Source organism: Panthera tigris, chromosome A1 (genome assembly GCF_018350195.1).
Source record: "Panthera tigris isolate Pti1 chromosome A1, P.tigris_Pti1_mat1.1, whole genome shotgun sequence".
NCBI lineage: Eukaryota > Metazoa > Chordata > Mammalia > Carnivora > Felidae > Panthera > Panthera tigris.
In genome coordinates, this window is record NC_056660.1 from 209,957,228 (window position 1) to 209,981,059 (window position 23,832).

General features: G+C 38.5%; 1 protein-coding gene and 1 long non-coding RNA gene across 5 annotated transcripts in view; one reads left to right on the forward strand and one right to left on the reverse strand.

Moving 5' to 3' along the window:
* Positions 1-10,482, reverse strand: part of SPEF2 (sperm flagellar 2) — a 184,443-nt gene extending 173,961 nt beyond the window's left edge. For all 4 annotated transcript variants that reach the window (XM_042996620.1, XM_042996611.1, XM_042996618.1 and 1 more), the window contains exon 1: positions 10,367-10,482. In XM_042996620.1, the coding sequence (XP_042852554.1) occupies positions 10,367-10,424 (58 nt within the window). In that variant the 5' untranslated portion in view covers positions 10,425-10,482. The remainder of the gene's footprint in view (positions 1-10,366) is intronic.
* A 60-nt stretch (positions 10,483-10,542) lies between these two features.
* LOC122241233 lies at positions 10,543-15,462 on the forward strand. Its single transcript, XR_006221266.1, has 4 exons — positions 10,543-10,628; positions 11,489-11,570; positions 12,657-12,818; positions 15,311-15,462. It is a non-coding gene; the product is annotated as an uncharacterized LOC122241233 (long non-coding RNA).
* Positions 15,463-23,832: the final 8,370 nt, after the last annotated feature.

Below are 23,832 nucleotides of genomic sequence, written 5' to 3' on the forward strand. Positions count from 1 at the left end.
AGGGCCAACTCCAGAACCATCTAACATCAGAATCTATTGACCGTGTCTCTTGGCATCATACAGAAGTAGTATTTGAAGCAACTGAAATCCAAATGGCTTTCCACCTCCAAAGGGAGGAGATGTGCTATCTCCTCCTCCTGAGTCACGGCTGCTTTCTCCTTCCCTCAAAGACCTGACACTGTTGGCCACCAATGCTGTTACCTGGTCTTGGCTGCCATCATCATCCTCACCGTGCCATCTGGGCTGCTGTGGCTGTGCCTTGCACCTCTCTGTCTGTTGCTTTCTTCTTCCTGGGTTGTTGTTTTGTTTTGGTTTGTTTTGGTTTTGCCCTTCTCTCTTCCCTGGCCCATCCTTATTCTCCTCTTTTCTGAGGGGTCATCTGACATACAGCTATTGTCAGACAATGGATTTCTACTAATAATCTAAAGACTATTTATTGCTTTGCATTCTGAAGCTGTTGTTATATCACCATCTGGTAGTTCCAGTCCCCTCTCCCTTCCCCTGGAATTTGCACTATGTCTGTTGTTTGCTTGATTGAATACCTGAAGTGCAGCCCATGAATAAGGGGGAGGGGGGCGACATCTGTATCCTGTTCTAGGGAACATCAGTATCCTACACTGTCACCCCAGTGATGAATGGCCTTTAGTAAACTGTTTGCTACAAAAGGGTCACAGAAAAATAAAATCATAGTCCACTTCCTTTAAAATGCATGACATATTAAGAAGGCAATTGATAGGAGTAAAATAGAGGCATTTATGGATATAAAGGGCAAAGAACAGTAAACGCTTATTATTTCATTGTCAAATAGTTCACTACAAGTAAACACGTACAGAAACATGTCTGCAGCTTTGTATGCATAGGACGCTTCAGCTTTACTGTGTGCTAAATAAGCAGAAAAGCGAACAATGAGTGAAGAACGATAGCAAGTGGAAAAACATGTAGAAAAAATAAAAGAAGAAAAAATGATGAATACATGCAAGAGATTAGACAGGAAAGAAGATAATGAAGAAAAGTATACAAGCTAGGAATACATAGATTAAAAAGTATGAGAAGACAGGTAAGAGGGCAGAGAGAGAGAGAAAGGGAGAAGACTGTGGGGAAAGAAACAAAAAGGATAAAAAGAAAAAAGCAAAGGAAAGCTTATTTTTTTCCCTTTACTTCATTATATTTTTCTTCCCACCAAATGTTCCTGAATCCCATGATGAATTTCATGACGGCCACCTCTATAAGTTAATTTGCAATAAAAATTGGAATTTCCTATGGGAAAGAAGAGACAGGTTGGCTCCAGGACAAGAACAATGAATAATATGAGAAATAAACAAACTGTGGAGCCCAGTGATATTCTTCATCCTGAGTTCTGACATAATTTACATCTGGGATCAGGTCATTCAGCAACAAATGACGTAAGTTACATCTGGGTTGAAGGTCATTCTGCAATAACTCAACCTGGCCTCCAAACTTCCAAACTACACGCCTGATCCCTATCACTACACTTTTCTTTTGCTGCAGTCTTTGATGTGGGCCTTTGTGGAAGGTCTAGATGAGTCAGGATTCAACAGATGATATGACCCATGTGCTTCCCACCAAAATGGCTCTAAGCCAGCTGGAGAAAGCACATAAAGGAGATAAGCCTTCTATATTCCAAAATGGTTAAGAGGAGAGCATAGTCTCTGGGGAAACATTCTCCTGGTTTGACTCCTTGCTCATTTATAAGCCACCAGACTTTGGGCAATTATAAATGTCTCAGTTTCTTGTCTTTAAAAGAGGAAGAGTGATGGCTTCTATGCCATAAGAGTTAGTTTGAGAATTAAATGAGATATTGCATGTAAATGCTTTGCATAATTCCTAGCATATAATAAGTGTTCAGCGACATTTTTTATTATTATTATCACTGCTTCCTAATTTAAGATAACAGGTCATATTAATTACAGGTCATATAATTCAGGAGTTCAATGACTACAGTACAAACATCCTTATTTAAAAAGTAATTCAATATTCAGAGAGCAAATACTTGACATTGTCCCACCAGAAGCACATGTAATCAAAGACAGTTGATCCCTACAGTAAAACACTTCAATGGGAGAATTAAAAATTAAACATGGCATTGCAACATTTCTGGTCAAGTTTTGCCACCCAATGAATAAAGAGATAACTTGAATTTTAGAATCGTGAAAAAGGGTCTGTAAACCTATACATTCTATGCTCAGTGGTCTTCACTCTACCTTTACTAGAAGAGCAAAGACCTAGTCTGCATATCAACCACATTTTAAAAGCCAAGCAAATTTACTTTCATTTAAGAGAGAGAAAAGCAGCTGCTGATGACTTGGAACTGACCTAGCCCCATCAGGCCTTGGTGTTCCTAGGAGTTGGCCTGGCACTCACAGCTAGGCCTTGGCATTCTCCTGCCAAACAATCAATTTCACAGCACACCAACACCAGACAAGGCCACTCTGTGACCCTGATAGATCAAGACAAAAACAAAATTCCTTTGTAATCTTCTGTGTATTCAGACCAAAACAATATTGTCCAAAACACAAAAAATGACCCCAAATCTCCCTATTCTGGCCAATATGTTTTCTGCTTTTTTACCAATTAAATCTTTGTCTTGGTTTATCCTCTCCAGTTCCTAGATAAGATTTATTAAGATATCCAGTCATAGAGTTGCCTATGCTTCTTGACAGGATCCAATTCAGAGCAAAGCACTGCTTCCTTGAACTCTTCTCAATAAATACCTAACACAAACCCAGAAGCTTTAAGTCCTTTCTAACACCTTCTTACTGAATGACCCACAGTTCCCCATGGTATGTGTTTTCTCTTGTTGGCTACAAGTCAATAAACCCAACTTTGTTCAACTATAGGTATGTATCCTGTGGTCTTTGACTGGTGGATATTGACAGCTTATTTTCTTCCAGTATAACAAGATGATCAAGCCTTTCCTTTGAAGACTTTATCATAATTCTCAAGATTTTCTATCTGAAACAAATTCTCTATATCATTCTAATCTTCTTTGATGGTTTAAATATTGGGAGGCATTCTTTTCTTGGAACTTTATATCTTGAAAATTTTGACATTGTTTTATACAACAGCCTTCAGCTATCAGACTTGGTGTCTCAATTTCCAGCCAATGGAAGCCAAATTTTAACCAAGGAAAATGCTGCTGAGCTGGCCAGGAAATATCAAAATCTGTCGTATTACAAGAGACACAGTATATTTCCCAAGTACCCTAAGGAATGAAGTATGAAAAAATGTGTGGTTTAATGACACCAGGTTAAAAGTGGAATGAAACTGCTGAAAGTAATCAATGGTAGCGAAATTATGGAAAGAGACCAATTTCCATCAACAAATGAATAGATAAAGAAGCTGTGGTATATATATATATATGTATACACATATATATATGTATACACATATATATATGTATACATATATATATGTATACCTCATGTGGTATGTGTCTGTGTGTGTATATATATATATATATATATATATATCAGGATCCAATTATATATATGTGTGTATATATGTATGTATATATATGTATATATATATATATATATACACACAATGTATATATATGTATGTATATATATGTATATATATGTATACATATATATATATACACAATGGAATATTAATCAGAAATCAAAAAGAATGAAATCTTGCATTTGCAACAAAGTGGATGGAACTAGAGTGTATTATGCTAAGCGAAGTAAGTCAGTCAGAGAAAGGCAAATACCACATGATTTCACTCATATGTGGAATTTAAGAAACATAACAGATGAACATAGGTGAAGGGAAGGAAAAATAAGATAGAAACAGAGAGGGAGGCAAACCATAAGAGACTTTTAAATATAGAGAACTGAGGGTTGCTGGAGGAGGGGGGATGGGCTAAATGGGGAATGGACATTAAGAAGGGCACTTGTTAGGGGTGCCTGGGCAGCTCAGTCGGTTGGGTGTCCAACTTCAGCTCAGGTCATGATCTCACAGCTGTGTTCACAGCTCAGACCCTGGAGCCTGCTGCAGATTCTGTGTCTCCCTCCTTCTGACCCTCCTTGGCTCACATTCTGTCTCTGTCTCTCTCAAAAATAAATAAACAGGGGCGCCTGGGTGGCGCAGTCGGTTAAGCGTCCGACTTCAGCCAGGTCACGATCTCGCGGTCCGTGAGTTCGAGCCCCGCGTCAGGCTCTGGGCTGATGGCTCGGAGCCTGGAGCCTGTTTCCGATTCTGTGTCTCCCTCTCTCTCTGCCCCTCCCCCGTTCATGCTCTGTCTCTCTCTGTCCCAAAAATAAATAAAAAACGTTGAAAAAAAAAATTTTGGAAAAAAAAAATAAATAAATAAACATTAAAAAATTTTTAAAAAAATAAAGAAGGGCACTTGTTGGGATGAGCACTAGGTATTATATGGAAGTGATGAATCATTGGGTTCTACTCCTGAAACAAATACTACGCGGTATGTTAACTAACTTGAAATTAAATAAATGAGTAAATAAAAATAAGCAGAGCCTCTGAAATCACAAAGATGAGGATTAAAGTACCCAGGGTTCTCAAGATGAACAAATCCATAAAGTTCAGCCTAAAACATACTTTTGCCTCACTCATAGACTCTCATGTAATAAACAATTAGTTTCTAGGTGCCTATTATGTGACAGGCCCTATCATAGGTGCTATCCTCAAGTAAAGGACATAAAACAGTTGAAATAATATTTATTGAATATCTAGATCTAGTGTAGATGTTAGGCACTGTGGTAGGTGTTCTCCATTTCCAATCTCATTTCATATCCTTCCAAATATAGAGTTGTTTTGTTTTTTTTTTTTTTACCATTTCTTTCAGTCGAAGTTTGGTTACATATGTTACATGGTGATTTGACAACTCTATACCTTATGCTGTGATCACCCTAAGTGTAGCTACCATCTGTCACCACACAACACTATTAAATACCACTGACTGTATTGCCTATGCTACACCTTCCATCCCCATATCTCACTCATTCCATCACTGGAACTAGCACACTTACTATTCTTACTTCTCAGAACTTAAAATTGGGACCTAGAGATTATTTATGCTTCAGATACTACAAAGTTGATAGAGAAACTTAACTTTCCCAAGTGCAATTTTCTCTTTATTGCACCTCTGTTACCCCTGATAACAATGTTTAAGATTATTGAACAAATGAGGGGTGCCTGGGTGGCTCAGTTGGCTAAGTATCTGACTCTTGATTTTGGCTCAGGTCGTGATATCATGGTTGGTGAGATCCAGCCTGGCATGGGGCTCTGTGCAGGCAGCATGGAGCCTGCATGGGATTTTCTCTCTCTCTCTCTCTCTCTCTCTCTCTCTCTCCCCCCCCCCCCCCCCCGCCCCATCCTTGGCTCATGTGCATGCATTCTCTCTCTCTCTCAAAATAAATAACATTAAAAATTTTTAAGATTATTGAACCAATTTTAAGATTATTATTGAAGAATTAAGATTATTTTAAGATTATTAAAATTAAAATATGCATAGTAAGGTATTTACATTTTCAATATAACCACACCCAGAAACCAAAAGAATACAGACTACTAGTATATACTCATGTTTACAAAAGATCTGATCTGTAACATAGAATTCAAAGGCTTCTACTCATTTATGGAGAATGTTACATTACAATGCTAGTTTCCTCATATGATGAATTCATAAGAGTTTTGTAAAGCAGAAGCAATGCTTATTCTTGAAAATAAGTGAGAATTCCTAAAGAATTTTACAGCAAATCTTTTAGTAACATTACATTATTTATTTTTCATTATAGAAACAACTGCATGAAAACAACTGCTTGGATTTCAGATGTAATTTTGTGTCGAGCAACTTTTTGTATTCCAAGGCATTTTAACATATACATCTAAGTGTTATTCTCTGGGAGAAATGGTCTTGTTAAATTAAACTCACTGGAGATCTTTAGCTTTGGCAACAAAGCTTTGAATCTTCATATATTAAGGCTAATCAAATCTCTGGTGACTCCCAGAAACCTCATTAAATGGAGGGAGACTATTCTCGATTGAGGATCATTGGAATTTATTTTCTTGACTGCTGATTCTCAGGGTAGTCCTGGCAATACAAAATTCAATATAGTATGCTTTATCCAAATTGACTTCTACCTTTCAGAATAATGCAGAAATCAATCGCCTTTGGCTGTGTTGCCAACAACTGAACCATTATTTAACCTCATGAAGGCAGCAAATGCACTCACTTGGCATTCTCATTGTTTTCTTTGTCCTAGCAAACAGTGTATGGATTGTCCCACTTTTCTCTTTTTTTTAATGTTTATTTATTTTGAGGGAGAAGGAGAGCACAAGCATACAAGCTCACAAGCAGGGGACAGGCAGAGACAGAGAATCCCAAGCAGGCTCCAAGCTACCAGCCCAGAGCCCAACAGAGGGCTCAATCTCAGGAACCAGGAGATCATTACCTGAGCCAAAATCAAGAGTCAGCCAGCCACTTAACCAAATGAACCACCCAGGCGCCCCTGAACTAAACCACTTCTTTTGAATTTTTTTTTAATGTTTATTTATTTTTGAGAGAGAGAGACAGTGGGGGAGGAGCAGAGAGAGAGGGAGACATAGAATCCAAAGCAGGCTCCAGGCTCTGAGCTGTCAGCACAGAGACTAACATGGGGCTCAAACTCCCTGACCGCAAGATCATGACCTGAGCTGAAGTTGAACATTTAACCGACTGAGCCACTCAGGCGCCCCTAAACTGAACCACTTCTAAACAAACACTGATAAATCCACCTTTGCCATTTACCTATCTAGGAATTAGGTTATACCTTGTGAAGTTACAACATGCCTGGGTGGTTGAATTTGGGTACTTCTTATAATTTCAAACTGAACAGTAATCCTTATAAAAGGAGCTCAAATGAATACTCTTGGGAGAGTTGTGTTTTTTTAAAAAATATATATTCCCTAACTAAATTGCAATATACAATATAGTGCCTAAGAGAACATGTCAAGGATCTAGCCTTGTGACCACTAGCTGTGTGACCCTGAACAAATTACCAAGCTTCTCAGCTTCTTTTACTCATCTCTACAGTTGCAACAATGTCTCTTAGGGCCCCTTCTTCTTTGTTTTTTTTAGAATTTAAAAGAACAAAACAAAACAAAACCCCTATGTAAAGGGCTTAGCACAGCATCTGGTACAAGTGTCTAATAATATTTTTATGTATTATTTTTTACCCTTCTTTCATTTATAAAACTCATTTAAGAAAATAATTCAGGGGTGCCTGGGTGGCTCAGTCGGTTAAGCGTCCGACTTCGGCTCAGGTCATGATCTCACGGTCTGAGAGTTCGAGCCCTGCGTCGGGCTCTGTGCTGACAGCTCAGAGCCTGGAGCCCATTTCAGATTCTGTGTCTCCCTCTCTCTCTGACCCTCCCCCGTTCATGCTCTGTCTCTCTCTGTCTCAAAAATAAATAAATGTTAAAAAAAATTAAAAAAAAAAGAAAATAATTCATATGTAACCCCCCATTCTACTTTATTATAGATCCTTACTCATTTCAATTAAAAGACGTTAAACATCGTTTTCTCCTTTTTTTTCATGTGAAGCTTCATCTTCTTTTTTGATTTTCTATTTGTAATGTTATGTTGAATGTTCCTTTCAAATTATGAAGGTAATACAAGCAATAAGCCAACTAATGCAGATGTATAAAGAAAAGCCAGCAATCTTCTCCTTTCCCAGGGTAACCAATATCTACACACTATTTTACATCCTTCCACACTTTTCTCTCTGCTTACACAAACAATATGAAGATTCATGCATACGTCAATAGCCTAGTACATGGCTCTCCACACATTCTTCTATGCTCAAAACAGCTACATACACACACACATAAGTATGTTTGTGTATATATATTTCCTAGTTGGTACAAAAATGCAGTTATACTCCTCACATAAGCTATAACTTTTATGTTTTACTTGACAAAAATACATGAATATCCTTTAGGTCAAAAGTTATAGCATTAACTCATTTTTTCTAATAACTGCATAACAATCTGTAGCATGAATATAAAATCATTTATCCAAGTATTCTACTCTTGAAGGATATTCAGATTGTTTCCCATTTTTTCATTTTGTCCCTACAATCCATGTAGCAATAAACATCCTTGTTCAAATATCCTGACATACTGGTGATTTTATTTTTGTATGATAGTTTCTGAAGAGTGAGATTGAGCATTTATCATGCCCCAAGTCTTATTCTAATATATTTACTATTTATTACTACATTTACATTTATTATCTCATTTAATCTTGACACGACTTGATGAGATAGTGTCATTACTCCTATTTTGAATATCATGAAGTTTAGGTAAATAAATTGCCCAAGGTCACCAGCTAGTGGTGGCTAAGTGATTTCGACCCAGGCAGTCTGGCTTCCAAGTCCTTGCTCTTAACACAACCCTTATCTAGAAAATTGCTCTATTACTTTCTCCAGAGGTTGTAGCCACTTACTGTATTTCCATGATAGTTCCTATAAACCATGCCAAGCCTTAAACTACACACCATAAAAGGGCTTCTCTAATGGCTGGAATCCACAACTGGCAGTGTGCTTCCTCAGATGCACAGATTCTATCTTGTTTCCAAACACATTTGAATGTGCTTCCTACACTCTGAAAAGCCTTTCACAATGTGGAATTTGGTTACATCAGTCTCTTTAGGCTTCAGTTAGCGGTTAGGATCAAGAAATAAACATGTATTCCTAATGAATGGGATGCGGAATACTGCAGCTGTCTCGCTAACAACTTCAGGGAAGCAGACATCGGGAATTTTCCATTCATAGTTTATGTTGCTAACATGCTCCCTTAAAACACCTCCCATCTTTTCACCTTGACAGAAAGAAGTAATTCTTCCTTTCCCTCTCAAAGCCCAAATTCCAAAATGGATTACAATTACAACTACTACAATTATAATGGCATACTACTATTACTATGTTTCTTATTAATTTTACTTACTTTCCTCAAAAGTGTTTCAACATGCAAGAGTCCTGGGGATTTGAGCAAAGGGTGTGCGTTTTACAACTCAAGTAAAGGAACCAAATTAAATTCAGCAATCTGTAGCTGCTTTTCTGTGGAAGAGTATAACTTAAGGGAATTATAATGCAATTTGGCTCCTATGGTAAGAAAGGAATAAGAAAACTGCTAAGCATTGTCCTGAGATCAGCAGCACATTTCAGGTGCGAAACAGGGACAAAATGGGACGGATGATCATAGAATCCTGGCAAAGAACTGATCGCAGTTCCCAGGGAGTGTGTGGGTCTTGGTTCAGCAAAGAAAGAGTCTAGGGTTTAAGCTCCAAGAAATGCAACCGGAAGTGCACCAATGGTAAAGAGCCTAAGGCTGATAATAAATGTTCTGTTTCGGCAGAAACACTCCTGATCTAGCAAATTCCACGGCTGACCTAAGGTCGGGTTGGCACTATTGCCCTTCTGGTAGCAACGCGGCATTGTGCGAGGGCGCCGCTGTGAAAACAGACGGAAACGATTTGGGCTGAAAACCTCTTGCCTTGAGCAAAAACCATACCAGCTGGAAAACGAAGTGCTGAAGAAACAACAGAAAGCAGCGGAAGTGGAGCATAGCCGCTATGTCGGAATTCCGCGGCTGTCCTAGAAACTGCCAGCATGTACAAGTGCCTCTGTTGGTGTGGGAGTTAGAAATTTTGGATGGCAACTTCATGGCTGGGATAAAAACAGTTTAGTGAGTAAAGTCAGCTTTAGTCAAGAGTGAAGAGTGGTCAGAAATAGCTAATGTGTGTAACTGTTGAGCTAAAACTGCTACAGCTGGTAAATGTTTACATGGTCTCCATTAACTCTTTTCGCACAGCCCCCCCCCCCCCTCCTGCTAGGTAGTTGGGTACGGAAAGTATTGTCGGATTTTACACTGGAGGAAACACTCAGAAAAGGCTTTGGAACTTCTCCAGGGGCACACATCTAGTACAGCCCTAGCTGGCCTGAAGGCTTCCTTATTTCATTGGCTTGCCAGCACATGCGTCTAAGGATTCGAAGGAAGTAATGTCAGGGCCAGACTATAGAGTCCAGCAAATTCTTCTCTTCATAGGAACAAAGGAGACCTCCAAAAACTATGCTTAGAAGGGCACAGTAGGTTACAAACTGTGGGGTCGGGCCCACCATGACGATGGGTAACTCGGGAGCTGCAGAATGGGAATGGGAGAAGCTCAAGTGAGCTGGACTGGGGCCATCGGACCCGCCAGTGGTGCTGCTGGGGGCCCCGCAGGCGCCTGGACTCCGCAGCTCGCGCCTTCCCCGCCACCTTCCATCAGCACTGCGAGCTCGGGGCCCTGAGCCCCCCGCTAGCCCCTAGCCCGCTCTCCCCGGGCTGTGTCACTCACTCACGGTCTGGGACACCTTCAACTCTTGGTTGAGCCACTGGCACAGGATCTCCGACATGGCTCGGCCTGCGCCTCTTAACAACACGCAAGGGTAGGAACGCGAGGGAAATCCAGCCTCCCGCCCCGCGTCCTCTTGTTGCCACGGGCAACTCGTTGCTAAGGAAGCGTATCCAGGTCGGAGCTTGGGCAAAGGCTGGGGCAAGAGGGGCGCCAGAGTCCAGCCGCGCAGGACGGAAAACCGTGGCCCGCCCCCTGCCGGCGGGTAAGCCCGGGACGCACGCAGGCGCCGGGAGCTCTGCGGTGGCGGTGGCAGAGACTGCGGGGGGCCTGGAAGAGGGGCTGAGCGGTGGGAGAGGAATGGGTGGGCAGAGGGAGCGACGCAGGAGGTCATGGCCTGAGCGAGGGCTTCTTGGACGAGCAGAAAGAGAAAGAAAGAGTCTTGACTGAAGGGGAATTACTTTTCTTCCAAATTGTCTTTTAAAAAAACCTATAGAAGCTCTTGCTCTAATGACAGCCATTTATTCATTGATTTACAAATTGCTAGGTTTAATGGCTAGCTATATTGTGTGGTTACCCTGGCAAGAACAGAATGTGTCTTATGCACGGTTTGGTCCCAGAGCTGTTACGGGGCCTAACACCCAGCAATCCTTAGGTAATTTTTGTTGTTAGCCAACCAACAATTAGGGTAATTCCTATCTCTATGTTGTTTTGAGAGGTGAATATTTAATGAGCTTGTTTTCTGGTCAGTTTTGCCTTCCAGGTAATTATTTTACAATTGTATTTTGACAAAGACTCTTCCCTTGAGCAAACCTGAGTCAGATTCCTCTGAATTCTCTTCTCCCAGAGGCACAGAACTTGAGTTCCTTCCTTAGCCCCTTATCCAGTTTTGGCAAGAATCCTGCTGGGTCTGTTTAAGAAAAATCCCTCACCCTTTATATCTGATCAAATTCTGGATTCCTCATCTTTGATATCTCCTACCCCTTGGCTGACCTTCTGCAAGAATCTTTCAAGTCAGTTTAGCCAGAAACCCCTGTTTCTGATGTTTCCTCTTAAAAATTTTCCATCTACAGACCCTAACTCTGCTGCTCAGCTGTAAATTCCCACCTTTCCCAGTGTTCACAGTGGTGCCCCAACTCTCTCCCCTGCCTGTAAAACCCGATCGCAATGGTTGCTTGAATAGTCTTCTTTACTGTCTTTAACAAAGGTGAGAAAAATTTTCCTTTAATGATTTATTTATTTTTGAGAGTGAGAGAGAGCAAGTGGAGGAGAGAGAGAGAGAGAGAGAGAGAGAGAATCCCAAGCAGGCTCTGCACTGTCAGCACAGAGCCCTAGGTGGGGCTCAATCTCAGCAACCATGAGATCATGACCTGAGCAGGTATCAGGAGTCGGCTGCTCAACCCACTGAGCCACCCAGGAGCTCCAATGATTTCTAAAAGTTTAGATGGAGTTATAGAAATAATTATGTATATTTGTATTATGTATACTTAATCTCATGTGTATGACAATAATATATATAATAATGTATTTGTGTATGTCACAAACACAAAGAATTGCCCCCTAAAAGGCCTGGATACATCAAATTATGATTCTTTTCAACTGTATGCACAATAACAGTGATATCCTACTAGAACAAATATCTCTTAAGATTACTCTGAAATTGATCTGTGTGACCTGATAGGCTAACAGTTTAGTACCATTTCACTTTACTTAACTTTTAAATTATTTTTTTAAATTTTTTTTAATGTTTATTTATTTTTGAGACAGAGAGAGACAGAGCATGAATGGGGGAGGGTCAGAGAGAGAGGGAGACACAGAATCTGAAGCAGGCTCCAGGCCCTGAGCTGCCAGCACAGAGCCTGACGCGGGGCTCGAACTCACGGACCGTGAGATCATGACCTGAGCTGAAGTCGGCCGCTTAACCGACTGAGCCACCCAGGCGCCCCTTAAATTATTTTTAATGTTTGTTTATTTTTGAGAGAGAGAGAGAGCGGGGGAGAGGCAGAGAGAGAGGGAGACACAGAATCTGAAGTAGAATCCAGGCTCTGGGCTGTCAGCACAGAGCCAAACTCGGGGCTCAAACTCACGGACTGCGACATCATGACCTGAGCCGAAGTCGGATGCTTAACCAACTGAGCCACCCAGCGCCCCATCACTTTACTTTGCTTTTAAATCTCCCATCCCATGAGTTTCCTCACACCCAACACAGCAGACATGACTGTAGTGGAAGTTCTGAGGGAGATTTATTGCCAACAGAATTGGGGCCTAATACATTTGATATGTCTCACCTTAGAGTTATCCAAATTCAGAAGATCATGTTATTCTAAAAGTCTGTGGGACCTGGGGGCTAGAAACCAATGTCTTCTGGATTGCTGAGAAAATTGCTTTTGAGGAAAGATGTAGAAGCTGGTGGCTGCACCAGAAGAGAATGTCTGAGCTCACACCCCACCTACAGGTAAGGGCTTATCCCCACATCGAAACAAAATACCTCTGTGCCTGTCTGTAGGAACTGTTCAGTTGTTTGTTTCAAAGAGTGATCTGTAGTGTTTGTCTTTGGAACCCAGATCCAAACAACATAAAGTGCCAATGTGATATTTAGGAAAACAAGCGTATAGTGTATATGCAAGAGTTGGATAAATGGGGACAGAGACGCTCTACAAAATAAAAGGCGAAGTTCTTCATTTCACAAAAAGAACATGGCATTTTTTCTCAGTTCCTGAAGTATCCAACTTGAGAATTATCTGACATTAAAATACTAATGAAAATTTGAGTTATTACTTAAATGTTTGCATTTTACTATTTGTGTGTGTGTGTGTGTAAATTGCTACTTTAGTTATTAGTCCAAGTTTAACATTTAATCTGTTGCCTTCCTGTTGAAATCCAAGCTCTGGGTAAAGTTTCTAGCACCTCCCATGTTGCATTTTGTGTTAATGTGATGAATAACTTATGTGTTCCCCCATGTGAAATCATTTGGGAGAGGAAATGATTAAAGATGTGGACAGTTTCCCATCTGTTCCTGAGATATCTTCCCTATTGTTTCTTAATTAAAGTTTTTCGAATATTTGCCTCCTGCATCCCATTGTAATTTTAAAACTAAATAAAACATTATTTTTAAAACATTTATTTTAATTATAAATCTTCATTTCTCCTCAGTAAATAGTCAAGGGTGGGTTATAAAGAGTTATTTTGAGCCCACAAGTTGGTTTGAAAAGTTGTGCTGTGTACTGAAGTGGAATACACCTTATTCTTTTAAAAAATAATCTTGCCCGAGTGGCTCAGTCAGTTAAGTGTCTGATTCTTGATTTCAGCTCAGGTCATGATGTCACAGACAAGAATTCAAGCCCCGCATTGGGCTCTGGGCTGACGGCGCAGAGCCTGCTTGGGGTTCTCTCCCCCCTCTCTGCCCCTCACCTGCTTGCTCATGCACTCTCTCTTTCTCTCTCAAAATAGATAATAAACATTAATAATAATAATAATAATAATTTTTTTTTAAAGTGAAATATAGCAATAAAGCCCAAGCTTCGGAATCAGACACACTTGGGTCCAGTTGTCCACTTTTGCTCTAACTCTTCAACTCTGGTAACAGCTAGACTTCTTTGAGCCTCAGTTGCCTTATTTGTAGGATAAGGATATCAGTATTTGTGTGACAGATGTGAAGATTAAACAAGAAGCTATATATTAATGTCAGGCTCCTATTAGATGCCAGACAAATGTTTCTTCCTTTTTATCCTGAGGCAATATGTATTTTTCCTTTGCATTACTGGTTAGCTTTTGAGTAGCTTAGATTTGCTTAGTGTTTGAGGCAATTATTTCATATAACTGCTTTGATTTATGACTAATTCGATGTACATAAATACACATACATTGATGGATTTTTAAAAAATCTTATTTGGTCCTCCATGTATGTCTTGCATGCATCCCTTCATTTCCCTTCTCATCACTCCTAGATCATTCTCTAATTCCCTCTCGGCAGGTTTTGCAATGGGCTTGTTCTCTATGCATTCATTAATTCAATAAATGGTTTTTCCAGCATCCACAATAACCACCCAAGCTCTATTTTCCTGTCTCTTGCCCTCCAGTCACCTTGTGCAACCAGTCCAGTCCATTTTCCTGAAGTCCTGTGCTATTCTTTGTCTCATACTCATTCATGCATTTCACAAGAGCAGTGTTTACCAGCTGTGGGTCCTGATCTCTTCACAGGATGTGTAATTCCTTTGGTGGGCCAGAATTCTTTATAAATGAAACATGAAGACAAAAATGGGGTATAAAATATCAGAGAACATGTCATGTCAGGAAAGGCAAATATGTGGGGTTCTTTTGGGAAACATTTTTGGAGCCACTATCCTGGAGGATGAAGACCCTAAGGAAGGTCCTTTACAGTCTAGCCTCAGTCCAACCTTAACTGTGAGCCACAAGTCCCCTTTGCACAACTTGCTCACATTTCTTCACCAGATCCCAACTTTCCCACCTCAACATTCTTCTTTTGTTAAAGACAAAAAAAAAAAAAAAAAAAAAAAGAAAGAAAGAAAGAAAGAAAGAAAGAAAGAAAGAAAGAAAGAAAGAAAGAAAACTTCCTGTCTCAGCCAGTCTTACTTGTCTTTCAGGGTCCAATGTATCAGTCACCATCTTGCCCAAACCTCTTACTCCCTCCATTTTCCCACCCCCTTCTCCTTCTGAAAGCTCAAAATCACTAGTTTCCTTTTAACTCTCATCCAACACGCCTGACTCTTACCAACCACCCACAGCTTGGCCAGCAACTCAGTTCTGGAAACTTCCAGTGTCTTCCTCAACACATTTCCAAATGAGTGTTGATTTAGGCTCTTTCCACTCTTGTTATTTATGGCAAATAACAGCATCACCATAAAAGTTTAATTCTATGGCAAAATATTTGAAGTCTTTTCTGTTGAAGCAGATATGACCTCTTCTTTTATGTGTCTTATTTTCCAGGCCCACATGATTTGTCTTCTATATGGATTGTGTCTTTATCAGGCAAACATTTAAATTTATAATCTTAGAAAGCAATTGGATTTGAAACAAAATCAAGTTCAAAACAAAACAAAACAAAGAACGTGGTACCATATGACAAAAAGTGAGTCATATGTTCTCTGAGACAAATAAACCACATTGCTTTTATCTGATTTCTTTGCTTTAATTTCTTATTTTCCCATCCTGAAGTTTTCAAGAAGCCAAGCCATACTTTAGTACCTTAAATTTATTTTTCATATGCCTAATAACAGAATCAAAAACGGGCAGAACTAAGAAACATTAAAATTACATAAAATTAAGTTAAAAGTATATAAATTATAATTGGAGATGTTACCAGCTCATACTCAGTAATTGATAAAGTAGATAAAATATTTGTTAAGGATATAGAGAACTTGAAAAACATTTTGTCAATCAAATTAGCATAATTGATAATTATAAAACAACGCCTAAAATATATATTCACTGCCCACTTGTAAAGGAAGCAGACATTGAAGGCTGATTAGTTAAATATGCAGTAGTACAAATAGAGCTACAGATATTGTGGAAGATTAAATTGACTCTTTGGTGACTTCAAAAATTACATGGAGAAAGTTATTCTTTTTCTTTCTACTGTGAATCTGTATTGTAATCCTGATACATTAGGTTCTAGTCAGTTAAGCTCTCATTGATTTTTGAACTTACTTGTTCACATTTAAAAAGTTTATTGGTACATTTTCAGATATGTCATCTAAAAATGAGTACTTTATAACCATTTCCCAAGATTACTAGAAAAGTTTATATGATTATGTGATATTTTTATACTCATTTTATTGAGAACATGGGATTAGAGATAAAGAAATGTGATCTTATAGTAGCATTTCAACCATTTAAGTACTCTGAGATAAGATAGTTACATTCCTCTTGATTACTTATTTATTTGTCTATTTATTTACTTTTGGTAGATGAGGTAGAGGGAGCCTCTCTGAATGACCAGAGCAATAACATAAAATTTTCTATGGAGTGACTTATAAAACCAGAAAGCTAATTCCCTTTCATTCAGCAAGAATGAAGGGAGTGTGTGCACTTCATGCTGGGTACCGATTTCCAGACTTTGAGATTCAACTGGCTGGTGATTTTCCAAAAGCAAATTTGAAAGCCAATGTAATGTTGCCAATTTTCTTTTTTGTTTTTTTAAGTACGTAAAACAAATACCACATTTTCTCTGGTCATCATTTCACATAAGAAAAAACATTTTACACTGAAAGAAGTAGGTAGCATAAAATTTGAGAATGAAGAACAATACTTTAAACTGAAGAATAGGGTTTATGAAAAGCCTACAGTATATTACAATAGACTTGTAAATGTCCTTATAGATTGGACGTATTGTTGCCAAACTCTGTCCGAGACCTGATACACAGGCGGGACCACCTGAATATGAATCCTGTTTCCATGGTATTTGCAACCTTTCCACACTGGAATGTCAGAGAGCTGGAAGGTGTGTGTGTGTGTGTGTGTGTGTGTGTGTGTGTGTGTGTGTGTACATGTTGAGGACAAAGTATCTTTGGGTGTCTTTTTTCAGCCTAAGCCAGTTTGTTTCAGTGTATTATCTATCGTTTTATGCCCTCTGAAAGAATATAGAGTTAGATTTGGGGGAAGATATTTTTTTAGGTTTATTTACTTAATGTTGAGAAAACATGTGTAGAAGGGGCAGAGAGAGAGGGGAGAGAGAGAGTCCCAGTGCATGGGGCCTGATGCAGGGTTTGAACCCAGGAACCCATGAGATCATGACCTGAGCCAAAATCAAGAGCCGGATTCTTAACCGACTAAACCCCCCAGGGGTCCCTGGGGGAAAATATTTTTAAAGCCACCGTGGAGATTACAAACTGTAATAGAATGTGAAGGTTGTCTTCTATAGAATCTATGGAATTCACATGCACAACTTCTCCCTAAAATTCCACAGTATAAGAAATAATCGCCCTTAATAAATTAAATACCCAAGAAGAAAAAACTTCTTTTAGGTTATATAACTCCATGGGAGACCGCTGAGTTCTCAAGGTAGTAACCTGGATCCTGGATGCTTTACATTGTGCTATTTTCAATGGTATCAGAAAGTAAGGCTTATATTTGCTCTGGCTACTAGCAATTTCCATACTGCATTCTTACATATCTGATCTGAGCATGTCCTTAAATTATCAGATTTTTTAAAAGTTTGAGAAGGCTGGATCACACCATACCAAAAAGAGATCCAGCTTCAGTGAAGCATGAAGTAGTCAACTTCAATTTTTTTACTTAGTTATTATCTACTGTATTTCACCACACTGAGAACAGGTCTTCAAAAATTGCATTTATTCTAAACCACTCAAATGTGATAAAGGCAACTTGTGATGAAATTATAATAAAAATGCACTTACACTTGTTAAGAAATTTGATTTCCTATGCCTAATTAGTTTTTGGAAAGTGGAAATCAGGGTTTGAAGTACTAGTAATTTGATGTATCTACCAAGCAAATCTCTTTTTACATGAAATTCCTGCTAAACTCACCAAATAATCCCTATTACAGATACTTAGGGCATCTCTAATGACAGGGTAGCTTTAACGGCTACCAGAAAATTAATGATTGAAGGGTATACTAAAATAGTGATAATGTGATGGCCAATAATTATATTAAGTTCTATTGCTTTGCAAATGCCTTTATTTTATCAGTCAGAATGGTATTTTTATTCTGACAAAAGCTTCATGAAGACAAGTCTACTGGATATGAATTTAAGTAATTTGGCAGTCAAATAATGGAAATATTCTGTACCAGAAAGTTATATCCAAAGAAAGGTTTATATTTATATACCCATATAACATATTTATATACTAATTTATAGACTACATTATCTGATATGTTTGCTTTCATATACACATGTATATAAATATATACATATATATGCATTTACATATGTGTGTATAAAACATTGCACAAAAAGTCAAAAGAGGAAATCGCTGAGCTTACTTCTATTATAGGTTGAAAATGCATGAGTATTTGGAGCATTGTTGCTTCTAAGCAGAATAGGTCACCATTATGTAAAAACCTTCTTAAAATATGAACCCATTGTGTGCCATTTAACTCCAAAAGCTGTTTTTCTCTAAGTCTTAAAGTTGGCAGTTCTCTATTGACATGAAATTTTTTGGAAAGCAAGAGCCCTCTATTAACAGAAAGACCACTGGACACTTAAGGGATCACATCTTGCATCTAATTCCACCTACACCATAATTATCTGTAATATCTTGAAAGAGATCGTCAGAAATGGGGTGCAGGAACTTGTAGATTAGCTGAGCATTGTAAAAGCAATAACTATTCTGGAAATAGAAGGGGCATTGATGAAGGGAAGTTGGGAGATAATGGATAAACTTTTATTTCTTCTGAAATTGACATGAAGTTAAGTGTGAGCTTTAGGATGATATCTAGGGGCAAGAGGTGTTACATAAAGGGAAAAAAATAAAAGGAATCCTGAGTAAGATAATATTAGGACTTGCAGAATTGATTTTGAGCTATCATGTATGACTCCATGAAGTGTGGAGTGGGAAGGAAGCCAAAGAACTTTTAAAAGGAAATGGGACCAAAAAAATGTAATGATGAGTGATGTTATATACTTCTTTCTCCATTAAAGCCACAAATAGAAGAGTGAAAATGTGGCAATCCAAGAACCAGGTGGAGAAAAAAACTGTTTTGTTTTTTTTTTTAAATACCACCTAATTATAATATGATGTTGACTTTGAGTTTTTCTTAAATGCCTCACTCATATTATGGAAATAGCTAGTGGGAGAAGACCATAGATGGGAATTTAATATGGGTGATTTCCTTTGGTAAAAATATTGGTTGTGGGATCATCATCAAAAGAAAATTCCAAGTGACTGAATTCCATTGCATATAGTATGAATCCTTGCAACTTCTCACTGTTTCTTAGTGAATGCATTGTCTTTCCATGCCTCCTCCTCCAGACCTCCCAGAGTAAATCCATTTTCAGTTTAACACCCAGAGATGACTAAGCGGGTTTCACTTCTGGGTTTAACCACATTTTTTTACATGTGTACTTATTTTTGAGAGAGAGAGAGAGAGAGAGAGAGAGAGAGCAAGTGGGGAAGGGACAGACAGAGAGGGAGACACAGAATCCGAAGCAGGCTCCAGGCTCTGAGCTGTCATGATAGAGCTTGATGTGGAGCTCCAACCCACAAACCGTGAGATCATGAGCTGAGCTGAAGTCCAGTGTTTAACCGACTAAGCCACCCAAGAGCCCCTGGGTTCAACCACATTTAAACTTCTGAGCCCCAGAAGAAGAAGAGGAAGAGGAGGAAGGAGAGAAAAGGAAGAGGGGAAGGTGAAGAGGAGAAAGAGAAGGAAAGGAAAGAGATAGCAAAGAGGAAAGAGAGAGAAAAAGAGAGAGAGACAGTGAAGTAGAATAAGAAAAAGGAAAAATAACAAGGAAGATCTCTGTGATCTACAGTATCTGGGCTTATGTGACCTTGACCTAGCACGGGAGTTAATGTATTACCTTTTGACAGTCCTACATGTAAGGTATCTCAGAAAGGAAGCCACCTGATGAATAATAAAGAAAACTTTGGGTTTTTTCCTATGTAGATATTCCATTTAAAATGCAATTATGAAAAATGATATTCCTATAAAATATTCCAATGTGCTGCTTTGGTTGACTTAACTATGATGTCATACTTTCATAGAGGTGCACCTTATGTATTTTTTGTAATGAACTTGCATTTCAGGAAAGAACTAAAAAAGGTATTTTAATTTGCTACCTGACTTGTCAACAATTTGAAGCACTCAGGCTAGCTTTAAAGGTTTGTAAATTTGAGCTTTAACATATACAGCTCAATTTTGGTTAGCAATTTAAGACAAAACTATGGACATGACGAATCTATAGAAAGACAGAAGAATTCCTTGCTTGGCTATTAAAAATCCATCAAAAATTGTTATTGCGTGAGTTAAAAAGACCTAGATCTGAGCGGCATTCAGGAGCTATTGGAACCATAAGGTGCCCTGAGTCCCAGGATATTTTTGGAGTGATATAGTACCTCAGAAGAGCAGGGACTTTAAGATAATAGTTATTCTAAGGAAGGTTTGGATAGTTACATTTCCTTCTGCAATGAATATTTTCTTTGGAACAAAACACCGATGATGATGAGGAGGAACGGTGTTGTGGACTTAAACCAGTGGTACTGAGTTGGTGTTAAAGTTCATATTAATGACTTTCTCTCAAGTACCTAAACCACAAGGCGTATCTCAGAGATACTCCAGGTTCATCGACCACTTCAATGAAGCAAATAGCACAATAAAATCAAAATCTATGGCAAGTTAAATAAATGTTTTGCATGTAAGATTTTTTGCATATACAAGCTATGTTTACACTATAGTGTAGCCTATTAAGCATGCAATAGCATTATATCTAAAAGCAATGTATACACTTTGATGAGAAAATACTTTACATCTAAGAAAATTGCTAACCATCATCTGAGCTTTTAGCAAGTCTTAATCACTGATCGCTGATCACCATAATAAATACAGTAATAACGAAAAAGTCTGACATGTGAGAATTACCAAAATGTGGCACAAAGACACCAATCAATGCTGTTGGGAAAATGGTACTGATAAGACTTAAAGCAAGGTTTCTACAAACCTTCAATTTCTAAAAATCTGCACTATCTGCAAAGCACAATAGAGTGAGGTGCAATGAAACAAAGTGTGCCTGTCTGTGGGGAAATGAATAATCTATCTCATGTGACAAGCAATGAAAATTTCCCTTTACTTTATTGCTTCCAATAATTATAATTTGATGTGCCTAGTAAGAATCAAGATTTATGGCTGAGGGTCATTTGGTAGTGAGTGTACAGAAGATAGAGACACTGTGGAAAAAATAGAAAAATGAAAAATTTTTTGAACTCAAGAGGAATAGAACAGAAATAACATCCTTCCCAAGTATATTGGAAGTTTCAGTAAAATCTGGATGGGGAGCTGAGGCATTTGAAAGCTAGATGGACACAGAGTTCCTAGGAAGTCACATCCAGAAAAGATACAGGTCAAATGTGATCATGCAGATGGTTGGATTAAGAAATGTTAAAAAACCCAAGGAATTCAGTAACTGCATTAAAATGGACTTGGTATCTAACCCCAGAGTTCACATTTGCTCACCTGGCCACTGTTCCTAAAAGTGTTACCATCCTTATTTTTGCTGACCTCACTTCTCTAGACCTTAGTTCCCTCATCTGTATGTAGAATGTGTTGGACTGGATGATTCCAAGCTCCTTTTCAACTCGATCCCTTTGTGAATTCGTTAGTTTTTATTGAACTCAACATTCCACTTGAGAATGTTTTCATCTCATGAAGATTGTTATGAGGAAGTTGTTAGAGACGAGCAGAGAACTGGTAGTGATAACAGCAACACAAATCTCAAGAAATGAGAGAAAAGATGGAAACTAGCTCCTCCTTACTTAGAACAGGTGAGGAGGTTCATGTTTGACAATAGAAAAAATTAGAAAGCAATGGAAAATTTGTGTTTCAGCATCTCATAGAGACTTGAGAGCTCTTAGCAGAGGAACCCCAGTCTCTACCACAATCTTGGCAGTTGGGCTGTTGCCCAATATTACAATCACTTGAGTCGAAATGCAATGTTTTAGAGGAAAACCATGTGGGGAAGAAAAATTCTTCTCTATCCTCATGGGCTCTCCCAGGGGGTCTGAGAAATAATCTGACAATAGACAAATTAACAGGAGAAAGATCATACAAATTTGTTTGATGTTAAAAGTTTTAGATGAATGGATAGAGAAATTGTGGTTTATATACACAATGGAGTACTATGTGGCAATGAGAAAGAATGAAATATGGCCCTTTGTAGCAACGTGGATGGAACTGGAGAGTGTTATGCTAAGTGAAATAAGCCATACAGAGAAAGACAGATACCATATGGTTTCACTCTTATGTGGATCCTGAGAAACTTAATAGAAACCCATGGGGGAGGGGAAGGAAAAAAAAAGAGGTTAGAGTGGAAGAGAGCCAAAGCATAAGAGACTCTTAAAAACTGAGAACAAACTGAGGGTTGATGGGAGGTGGGAGGGAGGGGAGAGTGGGTGATGGGTCATTGAGGAGGGTACATTTTGGGATGAGCACTGGGTGTTGTATGGAAACCAATTTGACAATAAATTTCATATATTGAAAAAAAAATAAATATAAGTAAATAAATAAATAAATAAAAGTTTTACATGCCACAGAGTCTTTACAGAGAGAAGAGAAAACCCACAAAGAAGCTGCTAGGCTTGCAGTCTTTCATATCATTTTGATAGAGGAGGAAAATATAAAGGGAACAAAACAAAGGAAAAGGACTTTGAGTTTCCAGATCTTTTTTTTTTTTCTAATTTATATAACTTACAACATATTTTATTGGAAGGACAAAACCTTTTGGAGCAAGATCCTCCCAGTCATATAAGCAACTCATTACGCTGCTGAATAATTCCACCAGGCAACTCTTCCTTTTATTGAAATCAAAGTCTGTTTCCATTCAATTGTCCTAACTCATTCTTGTACCTATACAGAGCATAAAGTCAAATTCCTCTTCCAGGTGTCAGATTTTGAGATACTTGAAGCCAGAAATCATGCTGCTAACTCCTCTGAAGCTGAGTATCTTCAGTACTTATAAATGTTTTGCAATGACAGGAGCTACAAACTCTTTATTATCTTGTTCACACTGCTCTTAGTTTGTCTTCACTCTATGTGTCCTATTAGAAATTGTACTAACAGCAGCAAATATTACCCTTACATATTGGAGCAAAGGACTCCCTTAGTCCAAACCCTAGGTATGTATCAATATAGCCCAAGTTTGCAGTTAGTTTTTATACTAACTAGGCATCAAGAATCCATTTAATTCAGAACTATGCTGCTTGGGGCACCTCGGTGGCTCAGTCAGTTAAGCGTCTGACTTGATTTCAGCTCAGGTATGATCTCACAGTTCTTGAGATCAAGCCCTATGTCGGCCTCTATGCTGACAGCACTGAGCCTGCTTGGGATTCCCTCTCTGCCTTTCTCTCTCTCTGCCCCTCCCTCTCTCATGCTCTTTCTCTCTCTCAAAATAAATAAATATTTAAAAAAGAAGAACTACACTGATTCTCATTTGCTTCAGTGAAAACTGGATTCACATACCCTTACACATTTCGTCATTCATTTAGACCACAGATTATATTGGGGAAAAGTGACAATATATCTACCAATTGTTGCAAAACTTGACAAGACATATACTCTCTTTTAACTGCAATTTTCCCATTATGCAAATAAAGTACACCTAATTCTAATTACCTCTCCCTAAAAAATCATATACATGAAAGTACTTTGTGAAAAATATCACCACAATAATGCTGTTTACTATTTATTTCAAATTTTAACGAATGTTTTTCATAGTAATTAAACTCACAAGTTTTCAGATTTATTTTATTTCAGTTTTATTCTCACTGTCTGATCT